This window comes from Panicum virgatum, chromosome 1N (genome assembly GCF_016808335.1).
Source record: "Panicum virgatum strain AP13 chromosome 1N, P.virgatum_v5, whole genome shotgun sequence".
In the NCBI taxonomy this organism is placed as follows: domain Eukaryota; kingdom Viridiplantae; phylum Streptophyta; class Magnoliopsida; order Poales; family Poaceae; genus Panicum; species Panicum virgatum.
This window is the reverse complement of record NC_053145.1, coordinates 56,389,557-56,405,177: the sequence shown is the minus strand read 5'-3', so window position 1 is coordinate 56,405,177 and position 15,621 is coordinate 56,389,557. Positions and strand designations below refer to the sequence as shown.

The 15,621-nt window shown below is 46.6% G+C and overlaps 2 protein-coding genes across 2 annotated transcripts; both read right to left on the bottom strand.

The window, feature by feature from the left end:
- Nucleotides 1–268: 268 nt before the first annotated feature.
- LOC120656847 (probable dolichyl pyrophosphate Glc1Man9GlcNAc2 alpha-1,3-glucosyltransferase) lies at nucleotides 269–3,750 on the bottom strand. Its single transcript, XM_039935037.1, has 4 exons — nucleotides 2,957–3,750; nucleotides 1,638–1,844; nucleotides 1,303–1,540; nucleotides 269–1,042 (listed from the first exon to the last, which is right to left on the bottom strand). Exons 1-4 carry the CDS (start codon nucleotides 3,677–3,679, stop codon nucleotides 672–674), a joined length of 1,539 nt encoding a protein of 512 aa, XP_039790971.1. The 5' UTR covers nucleotides 3,680–3,750; the 3' UTR covers nucleotides 269–671.
- A 306-nt stretch (nucleotides 3,751–4,056) lies between these two features.
- LOC120653702 (probable pectinesterase 8) lies at nucleotides 4,057–7,052 on the bottom strand. The gene is made up of 6 exons (XM_039931386.1): nucleotides 6,832–7,052; nucleotides 6,512–6,677; nucleotides 6,216–6,422; nucleotides 5,885–6,144; nucleotides 5,609–5,777; nucleotides 4,057–4,182 (listed from the first exon to the last, which is right to left on the bottom strand). The coding sequence occupies exons 1-6, from the start codon at nucleotides 7,050–7,052 to the stop codon at nucleotides 4,057–4,059; spliced, it is 1,149 nt and encodes a 382-aa protein (XP_039787320.1).
- Between the last annotated feature and the right edge of the window lie 8,569 nt (nucleotides 7,053–15,621).

Sequence of the window (15,621 nt, the reverse complement as noted above, 5' to 3'; positions counted from 1 at the left end):
TACTAGTAGCAAATGGAAGTTAGCTGAGCAGAGAACACGCAGCAGCAGGATGCCATCAAGAAAACAGAAATAGACTACGAGCACGCCGGTGGAGCAATCGTCAACTCGCTTGCATCACTTAAGTGTTAGCCAGCTCGGCGTTCATCATCGTCGCAGAAGGGCGTTTTGCAAACTCAATCAGGATGCACTTATGAAGCATTCATGAGCATAGGCAGATTTACATGTCCATTGTCACGAATGAAAGAGGCATGCAAGCAGCACCATAACAAAAAGATCATACATCCTATTTATTTTCATTTCTTCCTATGAAATTGAATCGTACATACATCATCATACACACAATTGCTCGACGCAGTACGAAGTTATGAAAATCATAAAAATGAGGGGAACAAAAGGAACCGACCTTTGAAGCAGGCTGATACATACAGCTCTGTTACAGAAAGTGACATTACATCATGACACTATCACACATCTCCAAAAAGACATTACATCATGACACGATCACCACATCTACAAAATTTCTTTCAAACAAACTATGACTTCAGAAACTATAAGAAGGCCGTCCCAGTCATGACAATGTTTGTCAGATGCATTAGTCCAGGCAGCATGTCATCCCAGTTAGTCTCAACCAAAGAAAGGCAAGTGAATGTTTCTATATATCACCAGTTATATCATGTATGTCTGACTATATATATGAGCTGCCACATCCAGGAGTACATCATTCCGACTCCACAATAGAATGACACCATAATGAGCGGTAGGAAGGGGAGTCTATCGCCAAATACATGATGGTGCAATACTCGAGACCATAACTCTATAGCTGCAATTCCCAAAAGATAGCTTAAACCAATCCATCCAATGAAGCCATTCTTCTTCACTGTGCTGCCTGACCGATTTACTTTCTTTCCTTCCTGGTCAGAGTTTGCAGCAAAATGGGATGTAAAACCTACCCACATGAGGGCAGCGTAGGTCAACAGCAGCATCACCTTTATCAGGTACTCTTGTTTCTCAAACAGCAGCGGGAATAGAGAGTAGCATGAAACTGCAGACATAATTTGTTTAACCAAATGATCAGCATTTAAATTGTAGCTACTAGCTAGGCTTATCACATTTCTGACGTCACAATCATAGTATTACTAGAAAGCATACTCGGTAATATGGGTAATATTGCAGATATTGAGGCGGGCAATATGGCAAAAGAATATTTTTTTCATGGACAGAAAAGGCACCAAATTTTTTTTTCAGGAAATGTTGCAAGTGGAACTGAGTAAATATTGAAGTATAACCAAGAGCAAAACATACCTATGGACAGCAAAAAGTAATGCCTGGCGTCGTTCAAGCTATCCATGGCAATTAGGGCAAGCGGGATAGTGAAATGAAGTGATGCCTTCTCATGTACATGCCATCCAAACATAAATCCACATGTGCAAGCATATGAGACCCATCTAATAATATGCTTGGGTTGGGGATTTGAGAATGCTTTGACAAGACAAGGAGTCATGGCAAGTAGGACCAATAAGAACGTAGTAATTGGGGTGACCTGCAATCCATTAAGTTCACAGATATGAAATCATACATCCATCTTGTTCCATTGGAATAAACAAAAGGAACAAAGAACTGATGGTAGACGAGAGAACCTTGGGAAGAACAGCAAAAGGAGATGAATCACCAACAAGGCCCCCGGTAAATGAAGCTTCAGGTATGGCAATATTGAAGCCTAGTCTTCTAAGAAGAAATGCAAGGACCTTGTCAAGTATTATATAGAATACCCAAAAGTTTGGAGCCCAGTAAGCATGGCATAGGCCTCGACCAAAGGGAAACAATCGGTTAAATAGTTGTTGGATCTGCAGAATTATTAGTGCAGTAAGAATTGTAGTCATGTCAAAAAGAAATACCACATATATGAATGCCCTTGTTGAGAGGATTGTCCAGAACAGAAAAGGCATATATTACAGACAATGTTTGTGTTATGAATGCCATTGCTAACCCAAACAAAGTATAAAACGTGTGACATATGGGCATATATTGATAAAGGTTAGCACTGAACTTCCTACAAAGTTCAATTTATCCAACCCCTTAAGTTCAAGAGACAAGAGCTCTGGAAATTCATATATCTACAAGACTGCAGGACTTCATTTGGCACATGGGATTAACAGGACAGCACAATGGTAAATTGCGTATGGAAAGACCATTTGACTCAGAGGTTGCAGATAGACCAAGGTGAACAATATGGTATTACTAAGAAAATTTCATAGATATGCTAGGGGATTTGATGCAAGCTTAAACACATATCATAAGAAGATAAAAGTATAAAACTGTTGCACAGTGCATTACTAATACTAAATTCTATGCATTCTTTACCAGATTCAACATCAAATCATTTCAATTAACTCCAGGAAAATTGCAGATACAATGTTGTATTATAGGGAATGCCATCATGAAGTCAAACTGAGAATAAGGCTGGTACATGGATATACATATTGTTAAAGTGGAGCCACAAAATCCCCATGAGTTTTGAGGTTTATCGATACAAACTAGTGTTTAAGAGTGCAGATTCTAAACATTCAAATATCCTAGAACCAGAATTCAAAAACTCATTTGGCAAAATGATTAATAGCACAAAAATGCAGAAATTGCATGACAGGAAGCTGTATGGAAACATCATTTTAATTCAGAGCTTGCAGACATAACAAAGAACCAACAATCTATCAAGTCAAACTCCACAGAAATTTGCACAGCTGAAACCAATGTTACTTGTTAGGAGGGTCATGCTGGAGTTCCTATCATAAGAAATTCGATAATAACAGGTACATGGTGCACTACTAAATTTTAAGCCTTTGCTACCAGATTCAAGGTCAAAATAACTGAAGTAATTGCATTACTGACTAATTACTGTATGGAGACAACACAGCAAGTTGTTTCATCAAAACTGAATCAAGCAAGCAAGCTTACTCACCTGTCCATAGTACACGAAGGGCGTAAATGCTGCGGCAAAAACAGCAGCCACTCCAGCACCCATCAGCACCAGCCTTCCTAGCCCCTTCACGACACCTCGGCCACAGCAATAATGCCGGAACAAATACAAAAAGTACACCGGCGCAGCCACGAGGAACAGGTGCTTCGAGCACAGCAACGAAGCGAACACGAATCCCCCAGCAAGATCCCACCCCTGCTCGAGAAAGTATAGCGAAAGCAGCAGAAGCCCCATGAGGAATCCATTATACTGGAAGTGGATGTGGTCGACAGCGAGCAGCGCCGGCGACCACAGGACGAGCGCGAGAGCGAGGAATGGCCGCTGCCTCTGCCGCGCGTCCCTCGCCAGTAAGAGGACGGACCCGAGGAGGAGGAGATCGGAGAAAGCGACGGTGAGGCGGAGGTAGAGGAGATGCGCGAAGGGCGGGGAGTCGGGCACGGGGACTGAGACGAGGGTGGCGTCGACGAGCGGCGCGGGGAGGGCGAGGAGGCGGGAGAAGTAGGCGAAGAAGGGCGGGTAGTCGAGAGTCCACTGGGAGGAGGCGTCGGTGTACCACTGCCGGGCGGGGAGCGCGTGCGTGAGGGCGAGCCAGTAGCGGTGCACGTCGAAGTCGGTGGAGCGGTAGGTGGGGACGAGGAGGAGCTTGACGCAGGTTGCGACGGCGAAGGCCCAGGCCGCCGTCGCCGGCGAGGTGCTGGCGGCCATCCAAGCGGCGCGGGTGGGTGGTTCGGGTTGGAGATCTCGGGGACTGGTGGGGACGGGAGGGGTTGCGTCCTACGCGGGTCTTGGGGTTTGTTGGGCCGCTACAGAACGGGCCGAGTTTCCGTGCCGTGTCGTGGCTGCCGCCGTTGGCGGATTTTGGGTCGGCGGCGCAGGAGTTTTGAACCGGGCACGGAGACGGAGACGGAGACGGAGACGGAGACGACGCGGCGCCGAGGAGTGCGGGGCCATTTTTTTTAAGGAGAAAACTCTGCTTTATATTAAAAGCAATTAACAGGTACACAAGTAGGAGCTGGGGATACCAGCTTAACAGAAGAATCCAACAAGCAGAGTAGGATTAACCCTATTACAGCAAAACAAAATCAGATCTCCTCAATATCTGAGACGCAGGCTACGCTCGGGCAGAAGTTCATCGCCCAGTGCTTCAGACGGTCCACCACCTCCTTCATCTTTTCTTGATCAGAAGCTTTTAAGAGTGGCCGCCATTTCTGCATGAAAGAAACACCTAAGTGAAGAACCTGCATAGCTTGAGTTGGGTAGATGTGCTCAATAGCCATTTTATTGCGAGTTTTCCAAAGCGCCCATGCTAAATCGGAGAAAAGAAACATAGTAAAACGTTTTGGTAATTTGAATTCATTGACTAACTGGAGTCCCCGCCAAGGTTCACCAAACCGGTGGGAACCGGTCCGGTTTGACCGGTTACCGTCAAACCGGTCCGGCCCGGTTCCGGTTTGGTCCGGTACCCAACCGGTCAAAATTCAAAATTTAAATTTAAATTCAAAAAATGAAAAATTCCTAAAAATACTTCAAGGTGCAATGAATCTAATAGTGTCAAATTTTCTCAAAAATTCGTTCATTTAGTATAGTTTGCAGGGATTTAAAGTTAAATCAAAAAAGAAAAAGAAAAAATGGGCCGGCCCATTAAGGCCCACCGGTCAAACCAGCCGGTAAATCGGTCAAACCGGTCGGTAAACCGGTAAAACCGGCCGGTAAACCGGTTGCACGGGAGCTTTTGAATTTGGATTTGAATTCAAACCGGTCAAACCGACCGGTAAACCGGTCAAACCGGCTGGTAAACCGGTCGGAACCGGTTGCACGGAATTTATTTGAATTTGGATTTGAATTCAACCGGTTTCCACCGGTTACCGGTCAAACCGGTCAGGTAAACCGCTACCGGAGGGCGGCGGTTTGACCGGACCGGTCGGTTTGGTTAACCCTGGTCCCCGCCAGTCCTCCCAGGAGGTGGGGATGTTTTTCCCTGCCAGGGCTTTCCGAACTTCACACCAAATAAACCGAGCCATGGAGCATCTAAAAAGAACATGATTAACATCCTCCTTTCGCCCACATAAACAACAAAGATGACTCCCTCGCCACCCTCGTTTTTTAAGAGCATATGCAGTCGGAAGCCTATCATTCTCGATCTGCCAGAGGAAAAAATTTATTTTCAAACGGACTTTGGTTTTCCAAATGTTGTCACTTTCCTTCACACAAACTCCCCTGTTGGAAAGAAAGGAATATAAGGATTTGGTTGAAAAAACCTTAGTCCTGTCCAGCGCCCAGACCACTGGCCGGCCGGTGGCGCAGCACTGGAGGTATCTGAAGTCCGGCGAGGGGAAGATTGGAAGTGTTCGTGGCAACGCGGAGGCGTGGAGCGCGAGCACGGCGCCCGTTGGGGAAGGTCTGCGGGGCACGGTAGTGTTGGGCTGTAGCCCGTTAACGGGGGAGTTGGGCTTCGGCGGTGGTCATTTGGGTAGCCCAGCCAGGCAAATGGCTCGATTGTGGCCTTTGATTTTTGGATCGCGCACCCTGTAGTATCCATTGTGTATCCAGTGTTGTCTTTCAGACATTCAGAGTTTCACATCTTACACTTACACGCGTTCAAGGAGTATTGCGACCAATTCAAGGAGTAGCGACAGGGGCAATGAGTAAGTCGTCGAATGGCTTCAGCCATTCGTGGCCGTCAACGTATGATTGGTCGAGAAATGGACGAGCTTGCGAGTCGTCGAGCTTCCTGGCATACGGCACCCTTCCCGCCATGTTCGCGCCGTCTCCGCGACATCCGTACTCGCCGAAGAAGACGGTGCTGGGAATCCATGAACAAACAATTTAGCACGATCGAGGTGTAGACTGTAGAGTTGCAAGTGAGTTGAAAACATAGACGTCCTCGCAAAATGAATTGACAGCAAGAACCTGTTTCTGTTCTCTTGGCCCCAGTTGTCCCATCCCTCTGATGCCACGATGGCTGGCATGTAGGTGTACGCGAAGACCACGCGAGAGTATGCTTCCCACGCCCGTCCGAGCAGGATATTACCAGAGCCTTGGATGGTGCAGCCGACGAATGAAAAGCCGGTATCGTTATCTGGAAACTTTCGACCTTGTGCCGTGATTGCTCCGTTGATCGAGTGCTGGCCTTGGGGCAATTCTTCGGCGATGCTGTTGAGCTTGCAGTTCTGAAAAATTGAACAGGTTAACACCTCAGAATGCTCCGGTCATTGAGATAGCAAAGCAGCGTGAAAATCACCTCGTACAAGGACCGTCCATCCCCGAAAATGAAGTCGATGCTTCCTTCGATGAAGCATTCCTTGAAATAATGCCTGAATTGATCGTCAAGAAGAGTGTCTTGGGCGCCAAAGAAGCCGCAGCCCCAGAACGCTGCCATGTCACCGCTGATCCTTATGGCAACAGCTTGTGCACCTACAGCTCCAGGTTTCGGAGCTGGTGCTGCATTCTGATGAAAGAAATGAGAGAAAGAACATCAGGCCTGCCATGTTTGCTGAAGAGAAACATCATATCATTGCATAAAAGATTCAGTTATACCTTGAAGCTAATGTTTTTTGCAACAAAGCCAGGTGCATCGATCTGGACAGACGCGCTCTTGGGTGTTCGATGTGTAGAATTTGCCGTGTCGTTCCACACGATCGTGGTCGCCTTCAGGCCTTGTCCCTGAAACGTGACGTTCGGCTTCTTCACAATCACCTTCTCACTGAAACGCAGACACACGATTATCAGCTCAGCTCACATCGCTACTGTACATGAAGTCGACTCAAAACATTCTTGACTAGATGTAGGTGATCACATCATACTGTTCATCATGTTGAATCAACACATGCTAGAGTAAATGTTTGATGTATGCTTACAAGTAGATGCCAGAATTGATCCACACAATGCTCCGGTTCTGGCTGTTGGGCGGAACTGCGTCGACAGCTGCCTGGACGGTGGTGAAATTGCAGCAGCCGTTGGCGTCGACGCAGAAGACCGCCGGCGGGAAGCTGGGTAGCAGCTGACACGCGGTGCTGCCTGATGGCGAGAAGTGGCAGAAGACGAGCACGAGTGCAGCAGCTACGCCTAGACGGAGCATCTTGAGGTGCTTGTGAAACTTGCCAGAAAAATTTCTAAGCTTTGAGTGATGAATTCAGCTGAAGAACTGATGATGTGCAGCGTTGAACAGGCGACTTTATACTGAGAAATTTGGAAGTGCAGTTGTTTTTTCAGATAAGCAACGCGGCGAATTGCAGCCAATTTTGGTTGTCGTCACGTTCAAGTTTACGACCTGGATTAGCATTGAGAAACCTCTGCAGCAACAAAGGCTACTACATGTAACATGTCTACTTGACATTTCCAAGCTTGGTCGCTATTTTGATCGACGCGCTCGCCGCACTGCATCCAATTGGCAAAGCCCATTTACATTTCTAGACTGCATCGCAGTGCTCTCTCAAGAACCCAACGCGGCGACAGCGAAGATGAAGCTGCAGCTCTCCATCGGCCCAACCATCATCACAGCGGCCTCCAACGACTCTGCTGACACGGCAGCACAACGATGATAATCAAAACTGCAAGCAGCCGAGCACCCCGTTGGTTTTTAGAGTAGTAAAACCCCCAAAATGGGTCGCTGCCTCGCTGTCGCTGGTAAGCCTATGATGCTCGTCTTTCCGTTGTTTTGCGACGTTCGCCGGTCGTTTGGCCGAAACGCTTGACCGGGCCGCTGCTCGCCGCCGGCCATCGCCGGCAGGTCTTTCGGCCGCACCACGCGGTGTGCCTTGTGCGTGCCACGCCGCTCCTATGGCGATGGTGCCGATCCCCGCCGCCTGCCGACCTCGCATCGCCGGGAACGACCGGTCATGGTCCGGCCATGGCTAGCCTTGACCAGTGCGGGTGGCGTTGACCGCGGCCCGGTTTGTCAATGGTTAGACATGTTCTTGGGATGGCTTTTGTTCGGTAGAAAAAGTACTGCTAGTATTCAGTTTCAGTGATTTTCTTTTGTGTTGTTTAATCAGCTGAAAACGTTAAAAACTTAAAATGCATATAAAATTTTAAAAAATGCTAAAAATGTTAAATCAACTTTGTTGGCTCTGGTAAGAATAGATCTAAACTAGATCTGATGAAATGTCTATTTTTCCCTTGATAAAGTTAGTACATGAATAATGTGGGTTATTGTATATTTAATATTTTGGTGCATTAAAAAACATGTAAAATTTAAAGTAAACTAATTTAGTGTATTTCTAAGATATTAAATAGTTTTTGTTTAAGAAAACTCTTGGTAAATAAAAGTAGAACACTTCATTAGTAGCTCTATAATGCTAGTTTTTGTTTGTCACCAGAATTTATTCATAACCTTACTTGGTAAATTTATTTACTTTTAGCTTTAGTAACCCAATTTGTAATATATTTTATACATATGTTTCCGTTATTTATTTTGCTAAAGTTTTGCTGTGGGTAACGAGTACTATGATTTATCCAGTTAGCACCATTGAGAAGATGAACTGACATATTTCATATTTTTATTCACTAAATTAATTAGTTATATGCTCTTTCTTTATGAAAATGAATAAGACATCTTATGTAAACTTGATAACTTTGATTTATGGAGTTAATATATTAGGAGAGCTGCCTATCATATTAATAAGAAGAAGGAAAGCCAAAAGACTTCAAAGGTGTACTAGAGTTAGCACAAAGCAAGAGTGTAAAAACACACACAAATAGACTCACAATCTACAAATGAGGCGTGCTAGATGCTTCGCGCCTCATTAGTAGACTGTGAGTTAACATAGGAGATGCTTCGGGTTAAAATTAAGTTTTGAATCTGAACAATACCATCTTAATGCATCACTCGTATTTCTTTAGGTAGTTAGTTTGTTGATTTACTTGGTGAATGACTGCCCAGATACTTATTTAAATTTTTATGATATCGTGCTCATCTTGCATCGCATTTCATGTAGAACTCTTTGTTATTGACAGCAAGTATGATCTGTTGCCGATGCTTAAGACCATCAAGCACCGCAAGAAGAGCAACAAATCTTTAAGAAGCAAGAAGTGCCGGCCCAAATTCCGGAAGAGCCACATGCTTAGCAGCCGATCTTTGAGCAGCAGGAAGACCGCAAGAATCAAGTACTAGTATACTTTTCCTATTGAACTTCTAAAGATTGGGAGGGCTTTAATCTAAATAAGAAGTAACTTCCAATGATCGGTATATGAATATTAGAATACTCTTTATTTGACAGTTTTGCTTCCAAATCTGTATAAAAAAAAATTATTTTATCTCCTTATTTACAAATGACTTTATTAGTATTATTATTATTATTATTATTGGTATTAGTATTATTATTATTTAATAAGTGCATTTGAGATGGACTTGTTAGATGTTCTTTAGATGTTCGATTAATCTACAATCTTAGATTACCTAAAAATCAATTATGTGTATTTGTTAATATTTATAATCTCCGTACCCTCTTAGAAACCTACTTGACGGGTACCCGTGCGGCCCGACAGGGCAAGGCCCAACATTGGCAAGCCCAGGAAATGCTAACAACTGGGGCCGTGCGAAGGGCAACAGCCCGGGCTCCCGGCCAGAGGCCGGGAAAGGACACGTGGCGCTCCTCTAACCTCCTCGTAGTCGTAGAGCCCTTTTTTCTCGCTTATCTAGCCCCTGAGCCCAACGAGAGCTTCGGCTTTCTATTTCGCTCCCTCAGCTCCCCCGGACATTCAACTGTCCCCCACACTCGTTTGCAAGCACCTACTCCCTCCGTCCTGAAAGGTAGGACATTCTAGAGTTTTTATAATAAATTATGGTTATGTAGAAAAGACTCTCCTATCCCTAATTATTATGCATTGGAACTCTATCTGGGTCATCAAATATATACTAATTAAAGTGGCATGCCTTTTTCCTATGCACCTTCCCCACATGCACCTCCCCCTACATGGTTGCATGCATGTCTTTCTATTCGAAAAACCCCGAAAATAATGCACAATTAATATGGTTGGGTCCACCTTCAACCTAGAATGACTTATATTTTAGGACAAATTTTGAATCCGAGAATGTCCTACAATTCAAGACGAACAAATACAAGGAACACAAACTCGAACCCCCAATTGGATGTAGGTAGATTGCTTGAACCAATATAAACTTTAGTATTTGAGCATTAGTCATCCAGCTACGGATAAGGGCGACGCATAATCACTGGCTGGTGTACAAACACCGATACTCTAATCTTTTTTTAATAGAATACAAATATATTATTTATTTGAACAAAAATTTCTTTGAAGGCTTAACAACAAAATAAATTGCTGTTCAAGGTTTTTCTATTGGAACAATAATTATTGTACAAAGGTAACCAACACTAGTTTGAAACGGTGTGCACTGTATATATATAGGGGTGGTATATGATCTAAAAATCTAGCCTAAATAATTTAAGGATTGTGTTAAAAATCAAGCTCATATTTTATATCATTTTAAGCTAAAAATAATTAAAGGTGCATAAGTGCTATGATCTATTACCACCACTATTGTATATTGTAGCATACTCTCTCTAGCAACCACTCAGTCTTTTGTTTGTAAATAGAATACTGAAACATACTTTGATCATAAAGTATTTTTGTGTGTTTGTCTTTGAAAATGATATAAGTAGGTTAGTGCTAGAAAATAGTTTCATAATAACTGCAAACTATTTTCTATGTTTTTCACTAGTGGAGATGCAAGTGCCACATGCACATGCTTAAAAATAATTATTTAAAAATAATTGAATTGCATCAGAACTACTAACATTTAATTTATTTATTAGTATATCATAGCAATGCAATATAAATACAATCTAATTAAGCGACTTGTAAGAATTTGCAGATGGTATTTCGTAATGACTCGAGCCGCACATCGTATAGTCAAACAAGTACTTCATTGTAGATTTGACTCCTTTAGAATGCAAACATGCTTCATTGTAGATTTGGATCACGACCTGACCCCGAGACCCCTCACGCGCGTGCACCCCCAGCCCCCTCACGCACGCGCACGCCCTCTCGTGCGCCTCCTCTTCTCCAGCGCACGAAGCCCATGCGCCTCCTCCTCTTCTCATCTCCATGGGCAAGAAGCCTTTGAGCTTCTCATCTCACGCACGCAACAAAGGATGGGAATGGAGCCACCGCCGCCCATGTCGTCGGAGACGCGCACGCTGCGGACATCGCCGGACACGCGCACGCCGTGGCGCCGGAACCAGCACCGCCAACCTGTCGAATGCGGCGCCCGGGGAGAGGTTGGCAGCGACCAGGTTGGGAGGGCGGAAGCGGACGGCGACGGATATGACGTTGGAGATGTCGGTGGATGCTTCGTTGGGGTGCCGGCACCATAGGGGCCACACGTCGCGATGGAGCGGCGGGCCCCACGCCGGCACCCCAATGGTCGTGCGTCGCGGCGGGGCGACGTCACGAGGGCCGCGCGTCGGGCAGAGCGGTGCTGCGCGTTGGGGTCAAGGGCCCCGAGCTCGTGGCGTTGCGGCGGCGGGCACGCAAGGCACGGGAGCGCGAGATCGAGATGGAATCATGGAAGGATGAAGAAAAAAAGGAAAGTGCAGGCGGATACATGCAGGTGGTAGGGGAGACCAGTGTGACAAAAAAAATATTTTGGGTGGAATCATTCTCCTTCATTCAGTTTTTTGGTCTACCCTGATGCTATCAAACATTTAGCCTTACATGTGATGGAGGTATAAATCCAGGGTCCCTAGCGGACCCACCTTAAGCAAATACTAGCCCAATAACCTATTGGGTGTGTCCCAGCAAAGCCCACGAACTGTACGAACGAACGCCAGCCTTTAGCGTCCGGCCCGACCAGAGGCCGACCCCTTAGGGGACACGTGGAGGCCTCCCGACCGAGGACCCTCCGGGTCAGCGCCGTATCAAGCGACCCGGATCGTGCGCTCCAAGAACTTCGCCCAGTACAACGGGCGTGCCGGTCAAGCCAGCCCCCGTACGACCGCACGCGTTGCTCACTCCCTCCTCACGCCACGCCTGCACAATCCACAGGACCCCCTGACAGAGGCATAGTGCAGACCGTGCAACCAGCACGACGCAACGGATGGGAGGTAGGAGAAGGCGTCAACGAGCTCCCTCCCGCACGCCGTAATGATGGCTTCTCTTGAACGCCACTCCATTACGCCATCGACTGTGACAGGGCAGCGCCGCCTGACCAAGGCAGGGTGCCCCTCAACGGGCGTGCCGTCCTTCGGTCAGAAGCCACGCAGGGAAGGACGTGCAGCGGCGATACGGACGGAGGAACACATACGGACAGACAAGAAAGGAGACGACCTCCGATCGACCAACTGAGTGGCGAAGCCAGCCTGACTGACAAGAGACAGGACAACAGTTTGACAACCCGTCGCCCAAGAAAACCGACCTGACACGAGCTTCTCCACTCCCGACCGACCGGGTAGGGCCCGCCAGCTGACGAAGATGAAGGACCCCCGGGCGGAACCAAGACACCTCGATAGAAATATGTAAACAGGGGGGGCCACCTTGAACTATAAAAGGGGAAGCCCCCCACGTAGGAGAGGGTTCGACTCCGAGAGATTGAACAAACTGCTGAAGTCTTGTAAGCTCCCCTCTGAACTTTGAGCACCTGGGCTCGAGCAATAGAGCGAGAAAACCACCCCCCATACTGGACTTAGGGCATTTTCCAACCTGAACCAGTCTAAATTCTCGAGTCATTGTGTGCTAGACCATATCCGATCCAACGCACGACACACTAGCAATCAATTAGTTTGATAGTTGGCCATTTCCCGAGCCAACAACATGTGGATCTTAAAGTTAAGGTTTGTGAGGGGATGTGTGGGTTAATCACTTGTGAGAAATGTATTAGAATATTTTACTTTTATTTTCTCATGATAGAGTGTAGTATTAGGCCACGTCTAGTTCCAAAAAAATTCATACTGTGTACCCGTCACATCAAATCTTCAAACACATGCATACTAGAGCATTAAATGCAGTTGAAAAAAAAATTAGTTACACAATTTAACTGTTTCATACGAAAATCCATTCATTTCTAGGAGCACTAGCATTGAAGTCCTTTTTGAGTCTAATTAGTCCATGATTAGACATTAATTGTGAAATAACAATAGAATGCACTACAGTACCAAAACTTAAACTTTTTCGTGATTGATCACAACCTCAGTTAGTGTTGTGCTTTGGAGACCTTGTTAACAATTTAGTAACAAGATCGGATCGGAAATTTTATTGACTGGAACAGTGTACTCCGTTTCAAAATACACATCGTTTAAGCCATAATGGTTTGTAGAGTCCAACTTCGAATGAAATTTCTATAGATATGGTATTTGAAAGAAAGGTACTCCCTCCGTCCCATAATGTAAGCATTCCTAGTCTTGAAAATTTGTACCACAATATAAGCATTTCTAGACTATGTGGGTCCCACTAACCATAAATTCCTGGCCCAAAAAAAATTCCCCAGTCTTCACCTTCTCCTCTCCATCCTCAGCCCCCACCGATCCTCACTCATCTCAGATCTGGGTTGTGGCGGTGGGATGAGGCCCGGGGCTCGGCGACGCGCGGCGGGAGGTGCTGCAAGACGCGACGATGGTGGGGGTGCCGTGGTGCGCTGCGGCGGCGGCTGTGGGAGGTGCGGAGTGCGGCAGCGGCGGGAGGTGCCGCAGGACGCGGCGATGGTGGGGGTGCCGTTGCGTGCGGCGGCGGTGGCGGGAGGTGCGGGTCGCTGAACACCGGGAGGTGGTGCAGGGCGCGGCGGCGGCGGCTGGAGGAGGTGTGGAGCGTGGTGGCCGGAGGAGGTGCGGGGCGGTGGCGGGAGTAGCAACGGTGGCGGGGAAGAAGGTGCAGGGCGACGGCGGTGGCGCAGCTGCTATCTCAGAGTCCAGGGGCACGTGCATCTTTTCCTCTGTATGCTATTTTGGTTTTTGAATGCTTGAAATGGTAACATTATGGGACGGAGGGAGTAATAACAAGTTTTAGAAGTAATATTTTTGGTGAATCCGATTACATCTTTGCGTTGCACTAGTGGAGATGCACGTACCACAGTGGAGATGCACGTACCACAGGCACATGTTTTAAAAAATTAAAATCTAACAAGAATTTTACATTTATAAAAATCCAAATCGAGTGGAGAAAAGATTGGGAGCCAACAAATCTGGACCGAAATCGAGCGCCGCCGCTAGACCCGTTCACTATTCTCGATGTAATGTGCAATTGGATAAACCCTGACGAGTCACCAGAACAAACTACGAACAACAAAAGAAAGAACAAGAGATCAAATCAGAACAATAATCAAAATGAATCAGTAAAAGAAGAAGAAATTCAATGAAAAAACCTTGGATTCGTGGGCCAGCATGCTGGTCCTGCTGCTCTCGCCGTCGCCGAGTCTGGACTCCAAGTCGTGGTCCTGATGCTACTTCTATGGTGGCGTCGGTGTAGACTGCGTCGCGCTGTCGCAGCGCAGCAGCCGGCCTAGGGCGGCTCCACTTGCCACCTCCACGACGGCCATGACTCCGGCGATGGGCCCTGGAATAGCTGCGGCGCCTTCACCGGCACAACGGCCTCCATGCCACGCGCCCCTCCCACGGCCGTGAGCAGAGGAGGGAGGCCGCGGCGCTCTTTCCCAGAGCGGGGACCCTCCGCGTCAGGGCCTTGGCGCGCGCGCCGTGCTCCGGCGAACAGAACCGCGACAGCTTCTGGTTCCGGTAGGGCTAGGCGGGATGTAGGTTACGGCGGAGCATCGGCGTTGGGCTCCTGCAAACGAGATGGGCGGCAGAAAGGAGATGGATGGTTGTCCAGGCGTGATCTACTGGTGAGCTTGATGGACGACAGCAGGGCGCAGTGGAGAGGCGGGGATGTCTCGTGAAGCGCAGGGTTGCTAGTGTAGATGATCGCGGCACCGGCGCGGTGAAGATGTTCTGGCGGTGCCGGCGCTCTCCTCCTCCTAGTGCTCGACTCCGGAAACGGCGGTGTTGTCATCCACAGCTTCCTCTTTCCTAGCTCCTGCACCTCTTTTCTCCTTCTATACTGACTCTCGATCGGATTGAATGGGATGGGGGGCCTCAGTGGATCTGGTGCATGGTTAATATGAAGGTTTTGATACTAATTACCATATAATAGGAGCGGCAATTTAGGAACAAACTAGATTTGGCTGCAACAAAAGGCAAGCTGATAGTTTGTCCCATGAGACATGCATTTCTTTATTTCACGTCCATACCACATATATAATCATACAATATTTATTTCCTTTGATCAGAGATACACGATTGATTTTCATCTATAATAGTATCCATAATGTAAATATCTTTAATGGAAAACTACATAATTTGATTTGATATATAGTGATTTATATGATCTTCTTTTATAAAGAAAGCATCAAGTGATTTACATCCGTACTGTGCAAAGCTATGTTTATATTTAGAGAGATGTAAGAAAAATTCCACACCCCTGCCACTCTTCCATCTCCAGAAAATCATTAGTTTTTCCGACTCACCATATCTTCTTCTAAGTCGACTACAAGCCCCACTGTCTAATGGTGCGACTTACCTGTGAATTCAAGAAACATCATCGTCGGTCATATTGATGTGCCGGATATACTCAACTTCTTATCGATGTGCAGGCCCTAAGCATTGATTTGCAAGAAAAGTAATATTTATGCTAAGGTTACA

Coding starts and splice junctions, on each gene's coding strand:
- LOC120656847 (XM_039935037.1), bottom strand. CDS start 3,679: ATGGCCGCCAGCACCTCGCCGGCGACGGCGGCCTGGGCCTTCGCCGTC. Junction 1,845..2,956: donor CCTTCGTGTACTATGGACAG/GTGAGTAAGCTT, acceptor ATAATTCTGCAG/ATCCAACAACTATTTAACCG. Junction 1,541..1,637: donor CTTTTGCTGTTCTTCCCAAG/GTTCTCTCGTCT, acceptor AATGGATTGCAG/GTCACCCCAATTACTACGTT.
- LOC120653702 (XM_039931386.1), bottom strand. CDS start 7,052: ATGCTCCGTCTAGGCGTAGCTGCTGCACTCGTGCTCGTCTTCTGCCAC. Junction 6,678..6,831: donor ATCAATTCTGGCATCTACTT/GTAAGCATACAT, acceptor TCTGCGTTTCAG/TGAGAAGGTGATTGTGAAGA. Junction 6,423..6,511: donor CAAAAAACATTAGCTTCAAG/GTATAACTGAAT, acceptor TTCTTTCATCAG/AATGCAGCACCAGCTCCGAA.